General features: G+C 53.5%; 1 protein-coding gene across 1 annotated transcript in view; it reads left to right on the top strand.

Annotated features, from left to right (window-relative positions):
• Positions 1–386: 386 nt before the first annotated feature.
• TCOF1 (treacle ribosome biogenesis factor 1) overlaps positions 387–25,214 on the top strand; it is a 39,122-nt gene continuing 14,294 nt past the window's right edge. The window contains exons 1-16 of the mRNA XM_012790976.3: positions 387–554; positions 3,533–3,588; positions 6,408–6,544; positions 9,086–9,159; positions 9,921–10,110; positions 10,751–10,824; positions 12,664–12,894; positions 13,841–14,392; positions 14,537–14,746; positions 14,921–15,130; positions 15,318–15,542; positions 15,629–15,799; positions 18,068–18,202; positions 18,390–18,548; positions 18,713–18,919; positions 21,090–21,215. Coding sequence (XP_012646430.2) covers positions 447–554; positions 3,533–3,588; positions 6,408–6,544; positions 9,086–9,159; positions 9,921–10,110; positions 10,751–10,824; positions 12,664–12,894; positions 13,841–14,392; positions 14,537–14,746; positions 14,921–15,130; positions 15,318–15,542; positions 15,629–15,799; positions 18,068–18,202; positions 18,390–18,548; positions 18,713–18,919; positions 21,090–21,215 — 2,865 coding nt within the window. The 5' untranslated portion in view covers positions 387–446. The remainder of the gene's footprint in view (positions 555–3,532; positions 3,589–6,407; positions 6,545–9,085; positions 9,160–9,920; positions 10,111–10,750; positions 10,825–12,663; positions 12,895–13,840; positions 14,393–14,536; positions 14,747–14,920; positions 15,131–15,317; positions 15,543–15,628; positions 15,800–18,067; positions 18,203–18,389; positions 18,549–18,712; positions 18,920–21,089; positions 21,216–25,214) is intronic.

Raw genomic sequence — 25,214 nt, forward strand, 5'->3', positions numbered from 1 at the left:
CAAATTTGTGAAATGAATAAATGAGTGGATAACTGGAGGATCAGGTGTAGAGACAGATGCAGATTATAAAGTTCATAGGTGAGTAAAACCGGTCGCAGCAGTCAGAGAATTAACATGGGAGACAAATCTCTTCAAGTAGCAAGCCTGAAGGATTAAAAAGATGGAGTCACTTCCACCGCGGCGGCCCCGGGGGCGGGTCCAGGCCTAACCCCGCCCTCTCTGCCCCAATGGGCGGTCTTGTCGCCATCCGAGTCCCCGCCCCTTTCGCCCGACGGGGCGGGGCCTACCACTCCAGGAGATGATACTACATTTCCCGGCGTGCCACGCGGCCGGGGCGAAAGAGGAGCCGGAAGTGGGACGCGCGAGGTCTAAGGGCGCGAGGGAAGTGGCGGGCGGGGGACTGACGGGGGGCGTGCAGGTGAGCCGACCGGTCGGAGGTCGCGGGCATGGCCGAGGCCAGGAAGCGGCGGGAGCTGCTTCCCCTGATCTACCACCATCTGCTGCGGGCGGGCTTTGTGCGCGCGGCGCGGGAAGTGAAGGAGCAGAGCGGCCAGGTAGGCGTTCGAGGGCCGTGTGCGAGGGCCGCATGCAAGATCTAGAGATTAGCTGCCCTTGTCCCCTCTGCAGGGGACCTGGCGGGCTCCGGGAGCCGGGTCCTGCGGTGCTCGAGGACACCGGCCAGGGCTGCCGGAGGAGCCACAGCTCCTGCTTCTCCCCTTGCAACTTCCAGCCCCCTGGGCCTCAGTTTCCTTGTCTGTGCAGTGGGCTGGACGGGACGTGTGATCTGGAGCGCAGGGCTTTGTAATTCCCGCGCCCCTTACCTCCACCCCCTTGCGGATAGCGGCAGTTTTAAGTTTCCTAAGTCTCCAACCACGTGGCTCGGCGCAGTACCCCTGGGACGAGGAGGTTGCTGCGAGTCTCAGGGGTAGATTGCAGCCAGTCCCATGGGGGAGCGTCTAGAGAAGGGTCCCGTGGCCCCTCAGTTGAACCGGAACTCAGGCCCTTAGCAACCCTCTGTACTGAGACGGACAAATTTGGGACTCAAACTCGTGGTGCAGTCTTTTCTTGCTTGATTCATTCATTTGGCAACTGTTAATCTGGTGCTTGGGGTTCTGGTGAGCCTTCCTGGAGCTTATAGTCTAGTCAGGGGGACAAATCACAGAATCACAAAAGTGACTGTACACTTAACACTACTTTGAAAGTGTTAAGAATAAAGGGCATAGGGATGTGGCAGGCTGTCCTTGTCAGGGATATCCAGAACTGCTTCACAAAGAAAGTGGCATTTGATTTGAGATCTGAGGCTGGGCGTGGTGGCTCACGCCTGTAATCCTAGCACTTTGGAAGGCCGAGGCAGGAGGATTGCTTGAGATCAGGAGTTCAAGACCAGCCTGAACAACATAGTGAGACCTCATCTCTACAAAAAATACAAAAATTAGCTGACCATGGTGGCACTGTTGTATTCCCAGCTACTTGAGAGGCTGAGGCAGGATGATTGCTTGAGCTCAGGAGTTTGAGGTTGCACCGAGCCTTGATGATGCCACTGCACTCTACCCAGGGCAATAGAGTGAGACCCTGTCTCAAAAAAAAAGAGATCTGAAAGAAGGGAGGTGGCTATTCCAGGCTGACATGCAAATGCCCTGTGGTGGGAGGGAGTTCATTTGCTTGCTGGCCTCAGGAAAGTCCACCGTGGTTCAAGGGTGTAGTACAAGGACTCTAGATGCCCATGGGGAAATGGAGGCAGGGGCTGCCTGGAGTGGCCTGGTGGGGCAGTTTGGTCTTCATCCAAACAGCAGTCGTAAACCACTGGAGGGTTTTAAGCTGGTAAGACAGTACCCTGAGTAGTCAGTATCCCATTGGCCATGGTGTAGGCTCTGGTCCTGATGCTTGGTCTCGGGGTCTCCTGAAGAAACTGAAAGATGAAGGGCCCCGAGACATTACCTCTGCTTGTACCAACCCTCTGTGAACCCCAATTGCCCTTCCTACTCCATTCATATTGCTTAACAGATAAGTGCATTGCGAGCTGTTCATTGGGGCATATGCCCAGGCAAAAGTATCTGCGTACATTCTAGCAGGAGCAGACAGGTGACTAATGTTAGGCCGGGCATGGTGGCTCATGCCTGTAATCCTAGCACTCTGGGAGGCCGAGGCAGGAGGATCGTTTGAACTCAGGAGTTTGAGACCAATTTGAGCAAGAGCAAGACCACATCTCTACTAAAAATAGAAAGAAGTTAGCTGGACAACTAAAAATATAGGAAAAATTAGCAGGGCATGCCTATAGTCCCAGCTACTCGGGAGGCTGAGGCAGAAGATTGCTTGAGCCCAGGAGTTTGAGGTTGCTTTGAGCTAAGCTGATGCCACGGCACTCTAGCCCAGGCAACAGAGTAAGACTCTGTCTCAAAAAATAATAATAATAATAAGTTAGTAATACAGTCTATATGGTGATGGTAGGTGGTAGGTATAAGAATAAGGCAGGCAAGGGGGGTTAGGAATATCAGGGTTCAGTTATAAGTAGGGTCCTCAAGGAAGCCTCACTGAGAAGGTGACAATTGGGCAAAGACTGGAAGGAAATGAGGAAGTGAGCTGTGTGGTTGGTAGGGGAGAGAACATTCTAGACAGCAAGAATAAGAAGGTCCTGTTGGGGGCAGGGTGGCCTGACACATCTGAGGACAGTGAGGAGGCCGCTATGCCTGGGGTGGAGCAGAGTGAAACTAACTCTCGAAGTCTCAGTGTTACTGGCTCACTTGTGCTGGGCACTGACATAGATTGTTTTGTTCAGGCCTGATAGCAACCTGCAACGTGGGTGGGTATTGCTGTTATCCCCTGTTATAAAGAAGGAAACTAAAGTTTGAAGAGGTGAAGAGATTAGTCAGCCAGTTAACAGAGGAATGCTGCCTGACTCCAGATGTACCCTCTTGGCCACTCTGCCCAGGTTCCTGACACCTTCTCCCCTTGCCACACACTGCTTACCCACCCTCCTTAGAGCTTTTGACATTTACATAGACAATGGGCCCTCTGGCCTCTGCTCAAATGGCCTAGATTCTACTGGATTCCCTCTGATTCTGCCAAGAGATTGGCACCATTTGAGTCCAGTCTCTTCCCAGCAGACTAGTGGACCACTGCGGTCATGCCACCTGACTGCCTCTCTGGTGTCTGAGCTGTGGTTCGTGCTTTGGGGAGATTGACTAGCCAGGCCTTTGAAAGGTGTTTTAAAGGTCAGGGGTGGGAAAAGCCCTAAGTGTGGATAGTGCTAGGGAGGCTGGATAAATGCTAACTTGGAACATTCCAACTCCAGCTTCTCAGTGGTGCTGCACACCAACATGTCTTAAAAGGTTTTAGCTGGAGTTGCTTGTCCTTCTTGCCTCTGGAAGGTTTTGGATGGAACTGGCAGGACCAAGCAGATATACTTCCCAGAACAAAAAGATCTTCTGAACCACCTGTTTGTGCAAGTCATGAGGTCAGGGAGAGTTGAGCCCAAGGAGGACCTTTACTGTGCTGGGGAATTAACTGTGGCTCTCTCTTTACTTCTCTGCAGAAAATCTTGCTGGCTCAGCCTGTAACCCTCCTGGACATCTATACGCACTGGCAACAGTAAGTCTGGTGGGGCTGGGGGGAGGAGGGGACACCCCATGCAGTCAGCTTGGAATAAGCTAGGATCTTAGTCTAGTCTAAGATCTGTCCCCTTAGCCCACTACAGATACCATGTTGCCTCACATATATGGGTGTTTCTGTGTGAACATCAGGTAGTGGAAGGGGACATTGAGAACTGTGATCTCTTAGGAAGAAAAGCTTCTCACCAACTTGTTATTCATTTGGTCAACAAACATTTATTGAGTGCCTGCTAAATGCCAAGTCCTGTTCTCAGTATGGAAATGTCAAAAATGAGCCAGACATGGTTTCTTCTTTCCTGCTGCTGACAGTATAGTCAAGGAGGTAGGCATGAGTCAAAGGGTGAAACCATTGAGTGTAAAACTACAGTGGTAGTAAGGATTATGAAAGAAAGTTACCTGGTGCCACAGCCACAGAAATGAGGTGATCTTCGACTTGAGAGCTGCAGGAAGTGGGGTAGTAAACTAGGCAATAGGTGTAGAGAGGCAGACAGAGCGTACTTGGCAGTGGTGGTTGCTAATGCTGAGGCCTGTGGCCAGGGGACAATACAGATGAGGCTGGGCAGATGGCAGGGCCCACCCCAGGTAAGGCCCTGTCATCCAAGGAGAGAAATTTCATCTTTACCCAAGAGCAGTAGGAGCCATGGAAGGCTGAAACAGTGAGGGAGGAGATCGCTCTGCACCGTTGTAAGTCTGGTCAGAGCTTCGGGCATCATCATCCAGGCAAGAGCTGATGGGGCTTGAGACAGGGACAAGAGGCAGACAGTAGATTCCAAGAATAATAGGGGACAAAACCAGGATCTGTGGGTGGGTGGGAGAGGAAGTATCCAATTGACTCACAGGTCTGGCTCGTGCACCTGGGTGGAAGGTGGGTCCATGCACAGTGCTGGAAGGGAACCCAGTTTGGAGGGATGGATTTCAGGGACAGGTCGGCTGTGAAATGCCTGTGCAACAACTAAAATGTAAGTGTTTTTCAAGCAAGGGGGAATAATCTAAGGATGTATCAATAGAGAAGTGGCTTAAGAATGAAGGAGGGCATGATCATGTTCCTTCCGTGCACTGGCCTCACCACAGCCAACTAGGGGAGTAAAGGACCTATAGATGTGTCGCATGAGGAATGGTAGAGAATACTGAAATGTCCTTGATGTAAAAGAGGCAGGTGGGAGGAGGTGAGGGACCACTGTGTACACATCTTTGAGGACAAAGAGAGTAGCATGTTCTCTGAGGTCCTGGAAGATAAAAGTTGGTCCCCTATGTACTTGCTTCAGGAAGACAGGTTTCAGCTTCTAAATGTAAGCATTTGATCATAAGAACCATCTAAAAATGAGGTAGGCTACAGTGTGAGTGGTGAGCTCCCTGTCATTAGAGGTATGTAAGCAAAGGCAGGAACAGTGTGGAAAGCTCTAGTGGAGAGCTATGGTCTTTGAAAACCCTGCCAGCCCTCAGTTCGTGGCTGTCCTCTGCCGCACAGGTGAGCGCAGGGCACAACCTGTACTTCCTCACCATCTCACTTGCCCAGATGTGTGAGTGGTATTCATATACTTCCTTCTGCAGAAAACTGCTTCAGTGAGCTGCTCACACCCTTCCCTGCCACTGGCCCCTTTTATGGGTGAGGGTTACTGAGTGGGACAAGCACCTCACACCCACCAAGGGCAGCCTAGCCTAATAGTACCCCACGACTAGCTGTATGACCTTGACCTTGAGCAAGTTTCTTGGCCTCCCTGAACCTGTGTCTTCATCTGTAGACAGATGAGACCTCCTGTAGACCTCCTCCCCCTGCTCCCCAGTATTTACCGAGCACCTACTACAAGCCAGGCACTATTTTTAATATAGTTGGGAACAAACTAGAGAAAAATTCCTGCTCTTGTCAAACTTACATTCTACTGGGAGGAGAGAGGCTAAATAAATTGATATATGTAATAAATGAAACCTGTTTTTAGCAGAAGATTCCTGACAAGTGGTCTTCCTGGAAATAGGGGACCTGAGCATCACATCCTAAACTGCATGCACAGCAGTGTCCATCCCAGCTAGAAAACATGGGGGTGACTCTCTGGGGGGTGGGAGGGGGGCTCAAAGGGGGCGAGACTTGAAAGTTCAGGGGACTTCACTGTCTGGGTGCTTATCCTACCAGTGCCCCAAATGTACTTTGGTCCTGGGCAAGTCACTTAGTTGCCTATTTTTTGACTTGTGCCAGGCACTGAGCATACTGAGGGTATTGCAGTGAGCTGCCACCTCCCTGCCTCCCCGGGGCCTTTCTGTGTAGGTGGGGAGTCAGACAGGAAGTAAATAAAATAACAGAAGCCAGAGAAAAGTGCTCTCAGGAAAACGAAACAGAAAGATGGGGCAGAGAATGCATTGGGGGAGGGGCAATCAGCAAGCGTCTCTCTGAGGAGGCCACATTAAGAGTTGAGACAAGAAGGACAAGGACTCTGGCAGAGTCTTCCAGGAAGAGGGCACACCACAGATAGCAAATTCTGGAGGAGGAAGAGCCTGGAGGGTTCTATGAAGTGCCACATGGGCTGGCACCTGTCACTAAAGACTGTTAGCTACTGCTGTTATATAACATTATCAAGCATTCCTGATTATCTTAAAGAATAATTGAGAATTGTAAAAGCACTTTATGAAATGAGTGAAAATGCAGAATACAAAATTTTACCTACACTGTGTTTTGATCACTGTTGAAACACTATGCACATTTCCTCTGGGGGCTGGGAGGATGTGGGAACATCTGTCCATTGAGATCTCCTGAGTTGTTGTGTTACCCAGTTGGTACAGACAGTCACAGTCACCCTTGTCCTGCAGAACATCAGAGCTTGGCCAGAAGCGAAAGGCAGAGGTGGATGCGGAACTACTGGCTAAGAAGACCCGTGTGTCAGACCCCATTAGCAGCTCAGAGAGCTCAGAAGAGGAGGAGGCAGAGGCTGAAACCGCCAAAGCCAGTAAGAGCACTGCATGCTGGTCACTGCTGGGGGACCTGGGCCTCCCGATCAGGCCCCCCTCATTGGTGCTTGTGGGGACTCAGCCCAGGGCCCTGCACCTTTGGGAACAGGCTGTGGGATATTGGATTATTCCAGGGTAGAGTCCTCCTCCAGCTTGCCCTTTAGCGAGCCCTGGGAAGACCAGGACCTTTTAAGGGGAAGATTGGGAGGGAACCATGAATCTTCTTCAGTAATTATTTGAGCCCTCCCTCCGTGCCAGACATTGTGTCCCCAGGCTCTGAGTATCCAAAGCTGAACCAGAAAAACCAGATGGGTCCTTACAGTCTTATTTGGTGTACATGCAGTGTGGCCTAGGAGCTGCCTTTGTGCAAGCTCCCAGGTGATTCTGATAAAGCCAGAGAGAAGGCAACCACATTTTCAAAGTCCTACCAGGGAGATATCAGAAGGCAACTAGCAGACACCTCTTCTGTGGGGCCTGTGGGCTGCTCAGGGAGTTGCTGACCTTCCTGTCATTTTTGATGTGTGCACATTAGCACCGGGGGCTGTACGGGGCACTCTGGTTTTAGAGCATTGGCGGGGGTACCCCACTCAAAGCCTTTACAGCCCCTTTTGCTCCCGAGTTCCCAGGGCTCCTTGAGCTTTGCTCAGCAGCAGCTGTAACTCCACAGAAGAATCGCTGTGTCTCCTACGCATGGTATCTCTTTCCTACGCAGTGTGTTATTGCTTTTTTGCTCACGTGGAAGACAATTCCTACAATTTGGCAAATAATTCTTCCACTTATTTTTCCTGAGCCTTTTTTTTTTTTTTAAGAGACAAAGTCTCTCTATGTTGCCCAGGCTGGAGTGCAGTGGCTGTTCACAGGCATGATCATAGCGCACTGTAACCTTGAACTTCTGGGCTCAAGCAGTCCTCCCTTCCAGCCTCCTGAGTGGCTGGGACTACAGGCATGCATCACCACGCCCAGCTTCCTAAGCCTGCTTTTAAAGATGTTTGAGATCATACTAGATGTATATTTTATATCTTGCTTAAATTATAGATGCAAAACAAGTTCACTTTGAACTGTACAAAATCATATAGAGGAAAATGTGAAAATTACGTATTCTCCTACCCTGTCCCCTTTCATTCCCTAGCTGTGTCTCCCAGCAAGTAGCCTTTAAAACTCCCTCCTTTACATCTGTATGCATATATATCTGTATGTATCCATACACATACGTGTATAGACCTACATACTGTGGGAAACAGAAGTGGTAAAATGTCATACTGCCAGGCTGTTTGATATTGATCAAGTTTCTAAGCTGTGATAATGGAATTGTATTATGCTTTAGGGGGCAGGGGCAGTTTTTGAAATGGAATCTTGCTATGTTGTTGTTATTGCCCGGGCTGGCCTCAAGCAATCTTCTCACCTCAGCCTCCCATGTATGTAATTACACTTTTTAAAGAGCCCTCATTGAGAGAAACGTGCTGAAGGATTTGTGGGCAACATGATAGGATGTCTGGCATTTTCTCCCAAGTAACCCATGATGGGGAAGGGTATGTGAGACAAAGATGAAATAGGATTGACCGCAAGTTGATACTCCCTCTCTACTTATGAACATGTTTAAAATTTTCCATAATTCCCAAGAGAGAGATGGAGGTAAATGCCAGGAAAAGAATTAGATCATGCCATTCATCTCAGCAACATTCTTTTCAACAAGAAGTCTGAGATTTAGGCTGGGCGTGGTAGCTCACGCCTGTAATTCTAGCACTCCGGGAGGCCTAGGTGGGTGGATCGTTTGAGCTCAGGAGTTCGAGACCAGCCTGAGTAAGAGCAAGACCCCATCTCTACTATAAAATAGAAAGAAATTAGCTAGACAACTGAAAATATACAGAAAAAATTAGCTGGATATGGTGGGGCATGCCTGTAGCCCCAGCTACTCAGGAGGCTGAGGCAGGAGGATCACTTGAGCCCAGGAGTTTGAGGTTGCTATGAGCTAGGCTGACGCCAGCCACGGCACTCTAGCCCGGGCAATAGAGTGAGACTCTGTCTCAAAAAAAAAGAAGTCAGATTTAAGGAGACAATACCCTGGTGTAAAAGCACCAGCACCAAGAATCTATAAATCTCAACATCTAACTGGGTTGAGGTCTCGTGGTTCAGCTTGCTCTGTGGCCCTAGAGCTGACTACCTGACTGCTGTCTTCTTGCTGTGGACTTTTAGGGCTACAGTGTGGTGGCTTGTGTGGGTGGAACCACTGGAGTTGTGCAGTGCCTTTGTGGTAGCACACAGCAGGAACATGAGCAGTCCTTCTCACTCTGGGAGCCTCGACTTCTCGTGCTACAGGGGAGTTAGGAATCCATCAGGGATACCGACGCATTTTCTTCTCTCTTGCTCGTGGTGGTCATGGCTGATGCATCCCAGAGCTCATTCCCACAGGTCTGGGCTCAGCCACAAATCCTCGTGCAGGTACCAGGCAGCCAATACCAACTGAGTTATTAGGTGAGATGAAACCTGTTTGCCATTCTCAGATGAGAAAAGCTCATCTGGCGGGTGTTTGTGTCTTGCAGCCCCAAGACTAGCGTGTACCAACTCCTCAGCCATGGGGGCAGATTTGCTGTCAAGCATGAAAGAAAAAGCCAAGGTGAGTGCGACCTCTTTCCAAGCTGTTGCCTATGGGAGTTGAAGTGCCCTGTGGGGCGGGGGGCGGGGGAGGCAATTGCCTGTGTCAGAGAAGAATAGGGTTGTGAGTAATTGTCCAACCTCATTTCCGATCTCAACCTGTCACCAGCTGTGGGATCTTGGTGAGTCCCTTCATCTCTCCAGGCCTCAGTTTCCTTTTCTATAAGAGGAGAATAATTCTACTACAGTGGGCCACCACGCACATTGTGTACCTTGAGGGAGCACGGTGTCTTTCCCCTTCATTCCCTACGTCCATTCAATAGATCTTTACCGAAACCTGCTGAGCCCAGGCACTGTGTGGGCCGTGGAGACACCATACTGAACAAGACACCTGTTGTTCTGGAACTCTAAAAGCATATTCTAAACCAGAAACTACTTAGGAAGTACAGTATCATTTTCTGATAATCCATAAAGCAGTGCTAAAGACAGGCAGGATTCTGTCTCTGAAATTGCTTGGAGTGTTAGTAACAACGTATAAAATAATGAAAATATCCACAAAAACTGTTGCAAGCAACAACTATGTCCTGAGAACTGTACTTCCTCTCTCAACACCTCTGTGAGGGACAATACGGTTTTGGGGGAAGCAGAAACTTAGGGAGTTAATTTGCCTAAACTCATACAGCTAGGAAGTATTAATAGTAGCACTGGGTTCAGATGCAGGTGGCATGTGCTCTTAATCCACCATGCCATACCAGATGTGTCTATCGCTCTTATTCTCTGTAGACAAAGACAGAGACAGCCAGCAAGATGGGGAACTCCATGCCAAACCCTGCCTCTATGAAGACAGTGTCCCACCTCCTGTCTGGGAAGTCACCCAAGAGGTCAGGGGAGCCCTCAGCAAATACCGTCTTGGCCTCAGAAACGGAGGAGGAGGGGGGCAGTGTCCCAGTCTTCGGAGCCGCCGCCAAGCCTGGTGAGAATCCTCTACCTCTAGGAGCCGAGGCCCAGAGTCTGGGCTGACAAAGTAGGCCTTAGGCACTGCTTTGTCAAGCTCCGGGACATTCTGGAGTTCAAAGATTTGTCTCCATGACAGTGAGGGTCCTGGCCCTCAGGCCACTTTCCTCTCTCCTAAACGAGGGAAGATCAGCTGAAGGGATACCAGCTCAGGCTTCGCATCCTGGGTAGGGGATAGAGCATTTTCTGGTTTATTACACTCTGGTGGGTGACAAGGACCACTGTGGTGTCTAAGAGACTAAACCGAAAGGCCTGGGTTTAATTGACCTCCATTTCTACGTAAAATCAGTGCTTGCCGTGCCTGCCTCAGTGGATGTGATAACGGAGGGAGATGCTGTAAACTGTCATGTGCTGGTGCACATTTGTTGGGTCCTATTGTGGCCCTTACCAGGGCCTCAGACACGTGCAGGCAAACGGGGAATGGTGGGCCCCATCTCAGAAGGGGGCTCCAGAGAGGGCGGGTCTGTAGCTCTGCACATGAGGGTGAGCTCCCAGCACCCGGCTTTGATTAGCAGCTGGCATTGGGGGGGCGGGTTCTGGGCAGGGGCAGGTGAGTCTGGAAAGGGTGTCCCTCAGTCCCCTCCACGTCCATCCCTCAGGGACGGTGTCAGCAGGCCAGGCCGACAGCTCCAGCGAGGACACCTCCAGTTCAAGCGATGAGACAGACGTGGAGGTAATTGCTGCCCCCCCCCCCTCGGGCGTTGCCCTCTCCAAGCCTTTCTCCCTCCCAGGAGCCTACCCAGGCTTCAGATGCCAGTGGACCCGGGTTAGTTCAGCCACTGTGTCAGGTGACCAGGAGCTGGAAAGGCTGCGGCCAGGAGAGAGAGGGAAAGGACTCTGGGGCTGCCCACCTTACTCCGAGCGTGAGACGGGACCAGGTGTGGGAGAGGGTGCCGTCCTTCCTGTGAGGCCAGGCAAGGTTTCTTGGAAGAGGTGGCCCTGGAACAGGGCCTTGAAGCCCAGCTGGCGTCACTGGGAAGGGATGGGAGGTAGGGTGTTCCAGTCAGGAAGAGGTGCAAGGCCCAGGGGCAGCAGTGTGACTGTCGTGTGGTGTGGTCAGGACTGAGGCTGCTGAGAAGGTTCTAGGCCCACTGGTGAATGCCAGGCCGAGGCACTTGACCAGAGTTGGATGGGACCTGTGGCTTTGTCTCTTCTCTGAACTTTGACCTGGGAGAGGTCCCCATAGGTCATTCCTCATTGTGTACCTACGAAGTGCCAGGCCTGGGCAGTCCAGTGGTGAGCAAGATGGGCATGGTTCATGCTGCCATGGAGAAAGCAGGGGCGATGGCTGCTGTGAAGGGAACAGAGCCATGAGGGACAGTCACAGGAACCGGACACCGAGGCGTGGGCATAAGCAGAAGGGACAGTGTGGGTAGAGACGGAGACAGCCGAGGAGTTCGAGGTTACTGTGAGCTAGGCTGACGCCATAACACTCTAGCCCGGGCAACAGAGCAAGACTCTGTCTCAAAAAAACAAACAAACAGAAAAATAAAACACTGGTCTGTAATTTCATGATTGGGGGCAAAGTGATACAAGATGAGGTCACAGGCAGGGGCCAGTTCCACCACCTGACCTTGAGGACCTCCATGAGGGGTTTGGGTTTTATTCTAGGCTGTGACAAGGCATTGCACAGTTCCAGGCACAGAGATATGATGGTCTAATTTGTGTTTCCAAAAGATTGCTGGCTATGGCCTGGGTCGAGACCATTTAGGAGCTATTGGAGTGATACTGGCAAAAGACACTGGGGGCTGGGACCAAGGCATCAGGATTTTTTAGAGGGAGAACCAGTAGGTATGAGGGATGGACTCCCTGTCCTGCCTCACCCAGCAACCCTGTGAAGGTTGAGACCTCGCCCCCATCTACCCCACACCTGGCCATGGGCTGTTCCCTACCTTCCATCCTCACCTTTAGGCCCTAGGTACCGCCAGCCATAACCATGCTGCTGACCCGGGGAAACAAGCCCCTAAACACATTTCCACACACCTCGGTGGGCCAGAGGCTGCACAGACCTCCAGCAGAAGTGAAGAGGACACGGATTCCCCAGTACCCAGGGCCGGGTGGGGAGTCTAGGAAAGAGCTCAGAGAAGGAAAGAGTATGCCTGAGGAAGCCTAGCTAGCCAGCAGCAGGGCTGGTGTTCAAATCCTGGGCTCCTGGCCCTCAGGGTGGCTGCCATGATCAGGTACTTGAGTTTCAGGGACAGACAAGGATGAGCCCTCTTGATTGAGAGGGACTGCCTCCCACTCCCAGCTGAACCCTGTCTGCCAGACGGGGGGACAAGCTTGATAGTTGAAAGTTCTGTCCCTAAAGCCAGATAGCCACGGGTTCCAATCAGGCCTCTGTCCCTCATATTGATTTTGAGTGATTTAACCTCTTTAATCCTCTGTTCTGGGAAATGGGACAAGATAATATCTGTCTCAGGAAGTTGTTTGAGAATCGTAACCTGTGGAGCACCTTACACACCTAAGGAGAAACAGTTATTGTTCATTTCCTAATTCCATCCTCTTGTTCCAGGCAAAACCCTCAGTAAAACCAGCCCAGGTCAAAGCCTTGTCCATCCCTGCCAAGGAGCTTCCAGTACGAAGGGCAGCCCCAGCCCCTGGGAAGGTGGGGGATGTGACACCCCAGGTCAGAGCAGGTGCCCTGACCCCAGCTAGGACAACCAAGAAGCCAGAAGAGGAGTCAGAGAGTAGCGAGGAGTCGTCTGAAAGTGAGGAGGAAGCCCCTGCGGGGACCCCCAGCCAGGTGAGGCCCAGAGGTGAGAGTAGGAGTGGCAGAGAGCGTGCAGACCCTGCCCACAGGGGCCACTGCTCCTCAGCTTGGTCAGGTTTGCTGTGCTCAAGGGCTACCGGATGTTGTGTGGGCATCCATCTTTCAGGAGTGCAGATGTGAACTTTTATGTAAAATCTGCTTTCCCCACATTGACTCAACAGTGTAAAAAGAAGCAAGCCAAGCACAGCCTGTCTGAGCAGCCTGCACCTTCTACACGGGAAGGTTCTTAGACGATCAGAGCTGCTATTTTCTGGGGTGGGGGGTGTCTCAGGGCTGAGTGGCCAGGGCCTTTCCAGGGAAGACGGGCCCTCCTTTTGCCAAGGCCCCAAGGCAGTGCAGAGCCTGAGAGAGCAAGGCAGAGATAGTGAAGAGGCCAGGGCGGAGACCTCGCCCGTGAGGCTGAGGATGGGCTTCCCAGGGGTCCTGCTGCTTTCCACCTGCAGAGCCCAGGGAGGGCCTCCCCCATTCCCATCTGCACATTCGCACTGCCTCCTCCCTCCGACCTCCGCACCCCGTCCCCAGCCAGCCAGGTATGCTCCCAGAGGCCGATGCCTGTGCCCACAGAGCTCTCCAGCTGGTGGGAACCCAGCAGGGGACAAGCCGTAACCACCCTGTGTGCTAGGGCGGCCCAGGGGCCTCGGGGAGAGCTGCCCTGGAAAAGTAGTGGCTGTCTGGGACCGAGAGGCTGAGGAGACTATGACCAGATAGAATGGGGCAGGGGGAATGAGGCCCCTGGAGTGAGAGCGTGACACTGGTGGATTTTTGAGGAACCAGAGTGTGGCGGGAGCACCAGGCAGGGTGGGGGTGGGAGAGGAGCAGGGTGTCTTAGGAGTCCATGAAGGCCTCTGGCCTTTGGCCTGAAGGCATCCCCAGAGGGTTCTCAGAGACGGGAGAACAACTGCTCTTTCTCTTTTACTAGGTAAAAGCCTCCGAGAAAATTATTCAGGTCAAAGCTGCCTCGGCCCCTACCAAGGGGGCCCCTGGGAAAGGGCCCACCCTAGCACCTTCTGGGAAGGCAGGGCCCATAGCCACCCAGGCCAAAGCAGGGAAGCCGGAGGAGGACTCGGAGAGCAGTAATGAGGAGGAGTCGGACAGTGAGGAGGAGACGCCGGCTGCCAAGGCCCCGCTTCCGGTGAGGCCCAGGGAGGAGACCCCAGGCACTCTGCACTCGCTGTGTGGTGCCGTTCACTGTCTGGTCGTGTGTCTCTGCTCTCCTGTGTCTTCTCACACGTCTGCCCTCCGGGCTCTGTTCTGTTTCTCACTACAGGCGAGGCCCTCAGAGAAGACCCCCCAGGTCAGAGCTGCCTCAGCCCCTGCCAAGGAGTCCCCAAGAAAAGGGGCTGCCCCAGCAACCCCTGGGAAGACAGGGCCTGCAGCCACCCAGGTGGGGACGCAGGAGGAGGACTCGGAGAGCAGCAGCGAGGAGTCAGACAGTGATGGGGAGGCCCCAGCAGCCATGAGCCTGGCCCAGGTGAGGCTGGAAAGCCGCCTGTGGGCTTTCCTTCCCTCTGTCCCTAGCGCCTGTACGGCTCCATTTGCCCTCCTACTGCCTGTGTCTTCACACACATGCTCCCTCTGGGCTCCCTCCCCTGATCTTGTCCTTTGTCACTCCCAGGCAAAGCCCTTGGGGAAAAACCCCCAGGTGAGACCTGCCTCCACCGTGGGTGTGAGGCCCTCTGGGAAAGGCGCCATCCCAGCACTCCCTGGGAAGGCGGGGACCACGGCCCCCTGTGCCCAGGTGGGGAAGCAGGAGGACCCAACGAGCAGCAGCGAGGAGTCGTCAGACAGCGAGGGGGAGGCGCCCACGGTCGGGGCCCCGGCCCAGGTAAGGCCCCATCTGTCCTGTCAGGCTCTTCTTTCCCTGTCAGTGCAGAGCCCCACGTGGCCTCCACCTGCCTGCCCTCTTTCCGCACTGAGACTCCGGCTGCCTTCGCAGTCGCTGTGTCTGCACACGTCCACCGTGTGGGCCCCTCTCCTGATCCTGTGCGTTTCCTTCCAGGCAAAGCCCTTAGGAAAAATTCTCCAAGTCAGACCTGCCCCAAGTCCTGCCAAGGTGCCATCAGGAAAGGGGACTGTCCCAGTGGGCCCTCAGAAGGCAGGGCCCGTGGCCACCCTGGTCAAGGCTGAAAGGTCTAAGGAAGACTCAGAGAGCAGCGAGGAGTCGTCTGACAGCGAGGAGGAGGCGCCAGCAGCCATGCCTTCCGCTCAGGTGAGGCTGGGGGAGGAGGCTGCCACACCTGTCACCGTCAGCCCCACAGGGAGCTGTGCTGCCCTTTAGTCTCTGCACGGGTTCTGGTTGGCGGAGAAGAATGGCAGTGGGGCTCCACCCCGGAATGGATGGACAAGGGGCTCTGAATCCAAGAGTCTTCTCCAGCCCATCTTCGGTGTCCCCTCAGGCAAAACCAGCTCTGAAAACCCCTCAGACCAAGGCCTCCCCAAGGAAAGGCGCCCCCAGTACCCTCGCGTCTGCCAAGACGCCATCTGCGCGAGGGGGCACTCCAGCCCCCTGGAAAGCAGGGGCGGTGGCCCCTCCAGCCCAGAGACCAGAAGAGGACTCTTCAAGCAGCGAGGAGTCAGAGAGTGAGGAAGAAGAGAGGGCTCCCGTGGCAGCAGTGGGACAGGTGAGACCTGTGTTTCCTGGGCTGGCCAGCCCCCACATGGTCCTTCGGGCTCCTGTGAGAAACTTCTCTTCCGCTTGTCATCCCAGGCGAAGTCTGTGGGGAAAGGCCTCCAAGCAAAAGCTGCCTCAGGGCCCTCAGGGCCAGGGACTGCCCCAGTCCTCCCTGGGAGGATGGGACTTGCAGTCACCCAAGTCAAAGCAGAGGCGCAGGAAGACTCCGAGAGCAGTGAGGAGGACAAGGCCATGACTCCAGCACAGGTGAGGCCTGGGAGGCACCAGCCCATCCCCCCACACCTGTGCCATGCAGAGCTGAGGAATGGCTTGTCTGGGGCCACTCTTGACCCAGCATGCAGAACCTCATTCTCCACTCGTCGCTCCGTGTCTCCTTTGCCCTCTGGAGCTCCAGGGTCCCCTTCGTGGCTTTTTGAGCTCCCACTGATTGCCAATGCTTTCCAATGCTCTTTCCAATGCTTTCCCACTGCCGGGAGCTGCCCTGCTGAGGGCTGCTATGGCGCTGGCCCGCAGGGGGGTCCTGCTTCAATAGGGACATAACTGGGTGCACAGGTGCTTCCAGTGTGATGGGCTTGCAGTTAGGGTGCGTCTGGGCCACAGAGCGGTGACAGATGGGAGTGTCGAGGGCCTTTGGAAGAAGCGATGTCTGCACCGTGGGCCGAACAAGGTGGCCTGGTGTCATGTTGCGGGCAGAGAAAGCAGCCTGTGCGAGGCTGGGGGATGGGAGAGTGCCTGGCTCGGGTGACTTGCCACAGACAGCACGTTCTGGTGGGATCACACTGTCGGGTGGTGGGGTGGATGGCAGGGGTTGGTTGGGAGGCAGACTGCCTGGGATCGAGTCCCAGCTCCACGTCCTGGCACGTGATGTAATCCTTTGGAGCCTTTGTTTATTCTTCTGCAGAGTGGAAATCAGCCCCCGTAGGTTAGGGTGGGATGTCCCCTGCACACCCAGCAAGGGGCCTGCACACAGCCAGCACGCTGCCCCGGCAGCCTGAGGGTGGGCAGGCCACTGGAGCACAATCAAGAGTCCGCTCTCCCAGCCTGGGAGAGCCAGGGTAGTGAAGATAGCTCACTCCCTATGCTCACCCACCTACTGTTTATTATTTTTAATTGTCATTCTTTTTTTTTCAATAACCACTCAAATTAGTCATTTCTCTTTTCCCTGTGCCAGAGTACACATTGCTACAGATTTTTTTTTTTTTTTTTTTTTTTTTGTCCCCATCTCACTGTTGACTTGCGGAACCCAAGTTCCCAGGATTCCTCTGCTGAGGTTTTAAGCTACGTAGGGCCCCTCCAGAGTCTCAGCCCGGCAGGCTCATTCCAGACTCAGTGCCTTACAGGCTTTCATTGTGCAGGTCACTTAAATATTTGTCTTCCCATCTGAGCCTCCTACCTGTACCATGAGGTAGGTGTTTTGTTTTTTTATTCTTTGAACCAGGGGTTATTTAGAAGTGAGTTGTTTAATTTCCAAATATCTGGGATTACCCAGGTTTCATTTTGTCGTTGGTTTCTAATTTAATCACATTGTGGTTGGAGAACATACTTTGTATCATTTTAGTTCTTTTTTATGTGTAGAGACTTGTTAGGTCAGGTTAGTCTTTGTGTCTTTTGCTTTGATCTCTCGCATCTGTGTAAAGGACTTGACTCCCCTCTGGATGACTGAAGGCTATGCTGATGAGCATCCGGCCTCAGTTACACAGTCCAGCCTTAGGGAATGTTTCTCCTTGAAGTCCTGACTCTTGGTTTCACCTGGCCTCATGTGGATGAGGGATGCTAGGAGGAGGGTGCATCTTCTGACACTGACCAGATGACAACTCTGAGTGAGGCAGAGGCCTTGAGATGCTGCCATGTTCCTCATTCCGTTTCACATTAGCAGGGCTTGCTCTCCTTTCTCTAGGTATATATTTGCTAGAGGCCCGGACAGGCCTTTTGGGGATTCTCTGGATATCAGTTAAGATTAGGTTAAGCTGAAGAAAACCTCAAGCAACAATGGCTTTCTGTCTTGTTCTGCCATCCTCATTACCTGGCTTCACCTCATAGTCTTAAGTAGCTGCTTGAGCTCCAGTGATTAGCTCAGCATTCCACCCAGCCAGGAGGAGGAAGTGATATGATTCCTTTTATGGCACTCAACTCACATTTAGTAGCCAGAATGTAATGACATGGCCACCTGGCTGAAATGGAACCTAGAAAACACCTTTGTTCTGGGTAGTCTTGTGCTTGGCTGACGCTAAGAAAAGGCTACCATAATAAGTTTATTTGAGTGCTTATTATGTGTTATGTACTGTATTAAACTCTGAACCTCCTATTTAATCCTCACAATAACTCTATAGGTAGGCCTCATTATTATCCCCATTTTACAGAGGAGGAAACTGAGGCCCAGTAAGATCAAATGATTTGCTCGGGTTCACACAGCTATTAAATGGAGGCACCAGAATCTAAACTCAGGCATCTGACTGCTGAATTAGTGCTCTGTGTCTCACACTCTCCCTCCCTAATTCCCTTTTCTCCTTCCAGGTAAAGGCCTTGGTGAAAGCGTGTCTGGCCAAAGCCAACCCAGCTGCCACCAGAGTGTCTTCAGCCAAAGGGACGTCAGCTCCCGGAAAAGGTGTCGCCGTAACTGCTCAAACCAAACAGGGGTCCACAGTCAAGGCACGTGGGGCCAGAAGCCACAGGAGGTGTCGGGGTTGGGGTGGAGAGGAGGACCAGGCACTGACCCCCGCCTGGACAAGGGCCCTCGTGGGCGGGGTGACTTCCCACATGACACCATGGTGGGGAGCTTCACCTGAAAGGGATCGTTGTCCGCTTCCATCCCTGATACCGTTATCTCGCAATGCAGACGAAGCCACCAGGGAGAACCCTCCAGAACAGTGCCGTCTCAGTGAGGGCCCAGGCACCGATGCCAAGTGTGGGGAAGGCGGGGGCCACCGCAGCCCAGGCCCAGACAGGGCCGGGAGAGGAGGACTCAGACAGCAGTGAGGAGGAGGCGCCAGCTCCGGTGAGGCCCAGAGGGCAGCCCCGTGCTTTCCTCACCTACTGGGAGCCACAGACGTGCCCCAGCCCCACCCCTGCATGGGGCATAGCTACGTGTGCCCCGTCGGTCTCCTGTGTCTCCTCACACGTCCACCCTCCGGGCTCTCCCCTCGCTCTTTCTCACGCCAGGCAAAGCCTTTGGGGAAGAACCTCCAAGTCAGAGCTGCCTCGGCCGCTACCAAGGAGTCACCGAGGAAAGGGGCTGCCTCAGTGCCCCCTAGGAAGACAGGGCCTGCAGCCACCCAGGCCCAGGCGGGGAAGCAGGGGGACTCAGAGAGCAGCAGCGAGGAGTCGGACAGTGACGGGGAGGTCCCGGCAGCCGTGACCCCAGCCCAGGTGAGACCTACCAGGCCTCCAAGCCACCACCACCCCCTCCTCAGTCAGAACTGGGGTTCTGGCCAGGCGCAGTGGCTCATGCCTGTAATCCTAACACTCTGAGAGGCCGAGGCAGGAGAATTACTTGAGGTCAGGAGTTCAAGACCACCCTGAGCAAAAGTGAGACCCATCTCTACAAAAAATAGAAAAATTAGCCGGGCATCATGCATGGCATGTGCCTATAGTCCCAGCTACTTGGGAGGCTGAGGCAGGAGGATCGCTTGAGCCTAGCAGTTTGAAGTTACTGTGAGTTATGCTGACACCACTGCACTCTGGCCCAGGAGACAGAATGAGACCTTGTATCCAAAAAAAAAAAAAAAAAAAAGCAAGCACTGAGAACCCTCTTAAATGCTCGTAGCACTAACCTCTGCCTTTGGTACATCAAACTGACTGCTAGTGATGAAAGACGTTGGCCCTGCCCTCAAGGAGCTTACCATTTATAGGGCAAGACAGGTGACTACAGAATATTCTGGTGCTGTCTGATGGAGCTGGGAGAACAGGTCTCTGTGAGGTTAGAAGAGAGGATGATTGAGCTGAACTTGAAGGGAAACCAGGCGTTCATGAGACCCAGAGTGGAGAGGGGCCCTTCCGGCGGGGGGAAGCAGTGTGTGCAAAGGGCCGGGGCATGCAGGCGTGTAGTCAGCAAAGGCAACTGTCCTGTAGGGTACAGTCCCTTCCAGGTGCCAGGCTAAGACACAGGTGCCAGCCATGTTGTGGCCTGGACAGTTTTTTTGTATTTAAGTTTTTAGTGAATTTTTCTATTAGTCACAGTGTCCTAAACTACAGAGAAAACACAATTCCAGAGAGCTTACATGATAAGGGGACTGATTAGCTCATAGTACATGAAGTCCTAGGGTCCAGCTGCTATAAAAGTGGTTCCTTCAGCAACTCAGCATCATTGGTGACCAGATGTTTTCCATCTCCATGCCCTACCAGCTTCACTGGCACAGCAGGGCTGCAGCGTCTCCTAAAGGGCTGGGAGTAGACTTCCCTTCAGGTCTCATGCAGACCTTGGGTTAGACGTGCTGTCCCTCCCCCCTCACCCCCCCCCCAGTTGTTGATAAGGGGCCTGCAGTTCCCATGGCTGTCTGGGAGGAGGCGCCACCCTCCCCCAAGTGTTTGGTGGGGGCCACCAGAACAGAGTCAGGGGGTTGTTAGCAAGGAAAACAAGGGAGCACGGCTATTGAGGAGACAGCCAGCAGTGTGTGTTATAGCTGCCCCATTTAAAATCAGGAAATGACTCTGGAAGGCCGAGGTGGGCGGATCGCTCAAGGTCAGGAGTTCGAAACCAGCCTGAGCAAGAGCGAGACCCCGTCTCTACTAAAAATAGAAAGAAATTAATTGGCCAACTAAAAATATATATATATAGAAAAAATTACCTAGGCATGGTGGCGCATGCCTGTAGTCCCAGCTACTCAGGAGGCTGAGGCAGGAGGATTGCCTGAGCCCAGGAGTTTGAGGTTGCTGTGAGCTAGGCTGATGCCACGGCACTCTAGCCCGGGCAACAGAGTGAGACTCTGTCTCCAAAAAAAAAAAAAAAAAAAAAATCAGGAAATGACATGTTCAAATCAGGATCATCTATCTTCTCTTGAGGAATTGGAAGGTCAGGCAGCCTGAGTCCCACTTTTCTTGCTGGGGTGAGTGGTAAAAGGTGGCGCCTCTACCCAAGTAGGGACACACAGCTGTCCTCTAGCCTCCAACTGCAGTGCCCAGCAAGCCTGCCCCCTCATACCCAGCCTGGCAGCAGGGGTGGCTCCCGCTTTTAGCTGCATGTGTTACAACCAGATGTGAGCTGTGCTGGGACCGCTGGCTCACACCTGCAACCTTGTCCCAAGCTGCTGTCCCAGTCTCATTCTGACTGCGGGCCAGCAGCATTGCAGCCTTAGGGTTTTAGCTGCATCTGAGTCATATATCCATTCCAAGTTCAGAGTCAGCTCTGGAAGGAGGAAAGCAGGGTGGAGCTGTGTGTTTCCAGTGGCTGCGGGGCATGCTGGACCGGCAGCTGTCCATGGGTGTGTGTAGGAACGGACCACGCTGCCTTCCTGGAGAGCCAGAGTGCACGAGGGCCCTTGCCTGCTGGCCGTGTTTCCCCTCAGCTGATGCCCCTCTCCCCAACCATGTGCATGTCCAGGTCTTGTCCCCTCAGAAGAATGGTAACCTGAAAACTGCCAGAAGCAAGACCCTGGCCCCGGCAACCCCAGACAAGAAGGCAGCGGGGTCCTCAGAGAGCAGTGACGAAGAGCTGCCGGCGAGCCAGGTAGGCCTTGCCTTCCTTCTGGACACGCCTCGGGCTCAGCTGGGCCGGGGCCTTCTGTGGGGGAGGGTGGGTCTTTCCCACGTCTCTCCATATTTAGACAGCACTTCGTAGTTTCTAGAGCTCTTTCCTCTGTTGTGACAGTCATCTGAGCAGTGACCCTGTGAGGCAGGCGGCAGAGCACGTTTGAGCACACAGGCTTCAGAGCCAGGCAGTGTAGGGGCGAAGCCCAGCTCCGCCACCTGCCAGCTCCGTGGTCCTGGACAAATGCCTCCCCCCTCTGTGGCTCAGTGTCCAGCTGTAAAGCAGGGACAATGGTGCCACTCGCCTCTCTGTGCCCTTGTGCCAGTACAGGTAGCACTTAGCACAGTCCCTGCCTGATAAGGAGTGCCTGTTGCTGGCGGGAGGGTAGGTGCTGTCACCCCATGTGACAGGTCAGGAATCGAGGCCCTGAGAGTTCCCATGATTCATAGGAGGCTGAGGACGGTGCAGACGCTGGCCCCTGGCTCCCTGTGTATCTCTGTTTCCTGTTTGGGACCGGCCCCTTCTCCGCAGGGCTTGTCAGAATCCCACGACCCGCGCACCTCGCCTGAGACTGTGACTGAGGCACCTGTGGCACACCGTCACACGCTCTGCGGCTCCCAGAGCCCAAAGCCCATGGGCCTGCCCAGCTACCTCCCCGAGAGTGAGACCAAGCCCACCTTGTCTCCCCAAGTCAGCCATGCTGGTGTGGTCCAAGCTTCCACGTGAACCCAGGCTCTTCCATCAGACAGCACTGCCCTGTTGTCCTCCAGCCCCAAGATCCCAGAAGCTTCCGCCAGGCCCTCAGAGCACGCGTTCCCCTCCTAGGGCCTAACCAGAGGTGCTGAAGTCTTACAGCTCCCAGGCCAGTGGGGTCTTTTTTTTTAACCATCTCCCTTAAATGTCACATACCATGTCCTTTTTTTTTTTTACCCCCAGAGAGGTGGGCTCTTACTCTGTCACCCAGGCTGGAGTGCAGTGGCATGATCACAGCTCACTGCAACCTCAAACTTTTGGGCTCAAGTGATCCTCCTGCCCCAGCCCCCTAAGTAGCTAGGACTGCAGGCCACATCACCATGCCTGGCTAAGTTTTTTACTATTTTGTAGAGACAGGGTCTTACTGTGTTGCCCAGGCTGGTCTCAAATTCCTGGCCTCAAGTGATCCTCCTACCTTGGCCTCCCAAAGTGCTGAGATTACAGTTGTGAGCCACCGCACTCAGCCACATACTGGGTTCTTAGCAATCTGTCAGTAACATCGGATGCTGCTGGCACACCGGTGCTCCAGTGAGCGCTCACTGCCCTCTCCTCTCAATAGCACAGATCGCAAAAATAATGGTGAACAGTGACAACTAACATTGCTGGTCACTCCCCCTGTGCCAGGCACTGCGCTAGCCTTATATCTGTGTTCTGTTTAATCCCCACAACCACCCTATGAGGGAAGGTCCTTTTTTTATTCCCATTTTAAGGAGGAGGAAATGAGGCTCAGAGAAGTCGAGTGACCTGCCCCAGTGTCACATGGCTGATGACAAGTGGACAGACCTGGTGTTTGAGCCCAGGCCTTCTACGCTCTGACCTTACCTGGCGCTGCCTCACCACTCCCCTTTGCAGGGCCAGGGCACTGCCCTCTGGCTCTCTGCGCCTTGGTGAGGCCGCCTCCCTCTCTGAGGCTCTAAACAGCGGGGGGAGAGGGGGCTGCTTTGCCTCTCTGCGGGGGCGGACTAACATAATTAAAATGAACATCATGCTTAAACTGAACCATTTAATTGGTACGTTAGTCCTGAAGATTCTGGAGTCCCTATTTAAGAAGCAGAAGGAGAAAAAATCAGCAGTTTGTACATTTTCCCCAGGAGGATGCAGGGAAGACGGGCACAGCCCAGGGAAGCTGCAGCCTCCGCCTAACTGGGGGGTTTTCAGCTCCTTAATCCCCAGCTCACTAATTATGATTATTATCATTATCGTGCATTTATTGAGCACTTCTCTATTGACAAGTTTCGCTCTGTTTTTATTATTAGCCCATCAGTGGGGGAAAGGGATGGGTGCCAGGACGGTGGGCAGAGCCCCAGGCTGGGAGGCAGAGAGGAGACTGGCTTCATGCCTACGCCCTCACTGCGCTGCAGCCCTGTTGTGCAGAGCACTAGCCTCAGGCTAGGCCTGTGCTGCGGCCTGGGGTGGGTAATGGGGTGGGTAATGATCGGTATGCAAAGTATGCATATGTTAAATAGCTTAATTTAGCTAGTCCACAATGTATACATACATCAAAACATCTTGTTGCATACCATAAATATATATAATTTTTACTTGTCAATTAAAGATAATTTTTTAAAGTACCACTTCTTCCATTACTTTGCCAAAAAAGAAAAAGACATAGGCCATACCCCCAAAGTTTTAGGTTGAATCAGAGACAAAAGAACCTCATAAGAAGCTAAATTAGGGTGTTAAATCAGGGCCTGGCATAAGATCCTGGAAGGAGCTCTTGTTTGGTACCTGGAGAACTAACTCCTAATCCCTGCTCTGGCACCAGTCTGCTGGTCACCTTGGGCAAGGCCACTTGCCCTCTCTGAGCCTCAAGTCCTAGGGTCAGACTCCCTAGGGGCTTTTGAGCCTTGAGGTTCCAGGCCACTTCCCTTTTTCTCAGTCCCCTGAGGTGCAAACAGGACCTTTAACCAACCCCCAGGCAGTCCTGAGAGGGGCTCTTGGAGGAGTAGTGTCTTTGTGGCAATGTCCCTTGCTGGGGTCAGCAAATGGGGCCATTAGTCCCCTACTCCCACTCTGTCCCAGACTTGCTGGAATAGGGACACAGTTATGATGAGCCCGGCTTCGACAGGGGACAGTGAGCATTGTCCAGAAAGCCCCCAGATTTGGTCCTGCAGGCAGAGGGTCCGGATTCCCTCTGGATCCTCACTGCCCAGCACCTACAGGGAGTGATGGTTTCACCATTCCACTTCCAAGAAGTTTTTTCCAATCCCAGAATTACACCCCTGTGTGTGCTGTGCTTTGCAGCTCCCAGAGTGCATCAGAACCTTCCAGTGAGTGAGCCCAGGCTGGGATTGGTAATAGTGCTTTCATTGGGTGGGAAACTGAGGCTCAGGAAGCTCAGGGCTTGACCGCACAGTGAAGTGGAGGCCGAGGTGGGATCAGAAGCGAGTCTTGTCCTCCAGCCTGGGGCAGCACAGCCTGCCTTTTGAACTCTGCACACTTTGTCCTGCACTTGTACCACTGCAGTGCTGGGCTGTGGTCCCCATGCGCCCCGCCCCTGCCCTCGGCAGCCAGGCCCCCTGCGCCACCTCCCTCCCACAGCCCCGAGGCCGGGCGGGGCGGCGTGGGCAGGTGGAGCCAGGGGGAGGCTTTCGCTGCTGAGCTGCTTTTAACATCCCGAGACGCTATTGTTTGCCTCAGTGGGTTCGGTGCCTCTCTTCGTCCCGACAATCTGTTCCTCTGTCTTCTCACATATATATAGATCCCCCCTCCCTCAACTGTAAGCCTTCTCCCACTTTCCATCCTTCTCTTTTTTATAACGTGGGAAGGAAGGCTCTGGAAGTGGCAGATCAGAGCAGCCGCGGGGGAGGCTGTTTGGCAAGGGTAGGAAGGGCCTAAGCCCAGCAGAGCTTTCCCCTCAGGCGGGCGCCTTTCTGCTTTACTTTTCACTTCACCCCTCTCTGCACGGCCCCCTGGGGGACAAGGTGTGCTAAGTCAGGCTCAGGAGTTGGACAGCTGACGCAGCAGACACGCTGGGTCCTAGACCTGCCCCTGCCCCTCCCTTGGCCTTGGGCAGCCCCCTCCTCCTCCTCCCCACTGGCCAGAGGGAGCAGCACTCCAAGCAGATCTGATGTCTAGGGAGTGGAAGGTAGACTCACCCAGCTCCCTGGCTTCCAGCTACACACACTCATTAGCCGGGGCTTTTCGGAAGGAAACTGACGTGGAGTCCCCCGGGCATACAGTGAGCATGTTCGGGGAGCTGCCATTCCCCACCACACTGGCCTG

Source organism: Microcebus murinus, chromosome 21 (assembly GCF_040939455.1).
Source record: "Microcebus murinus isolate Inina chromosome 21, M.murinus_Inina_mat1.0, whole genome shotgun sequence".
Lineage (NCBI taxonomy): Eukaryota > Metazoa > Chordata > Mammalia > Primates > Cheirogaleidae > Microcebus > Microcebus murinus.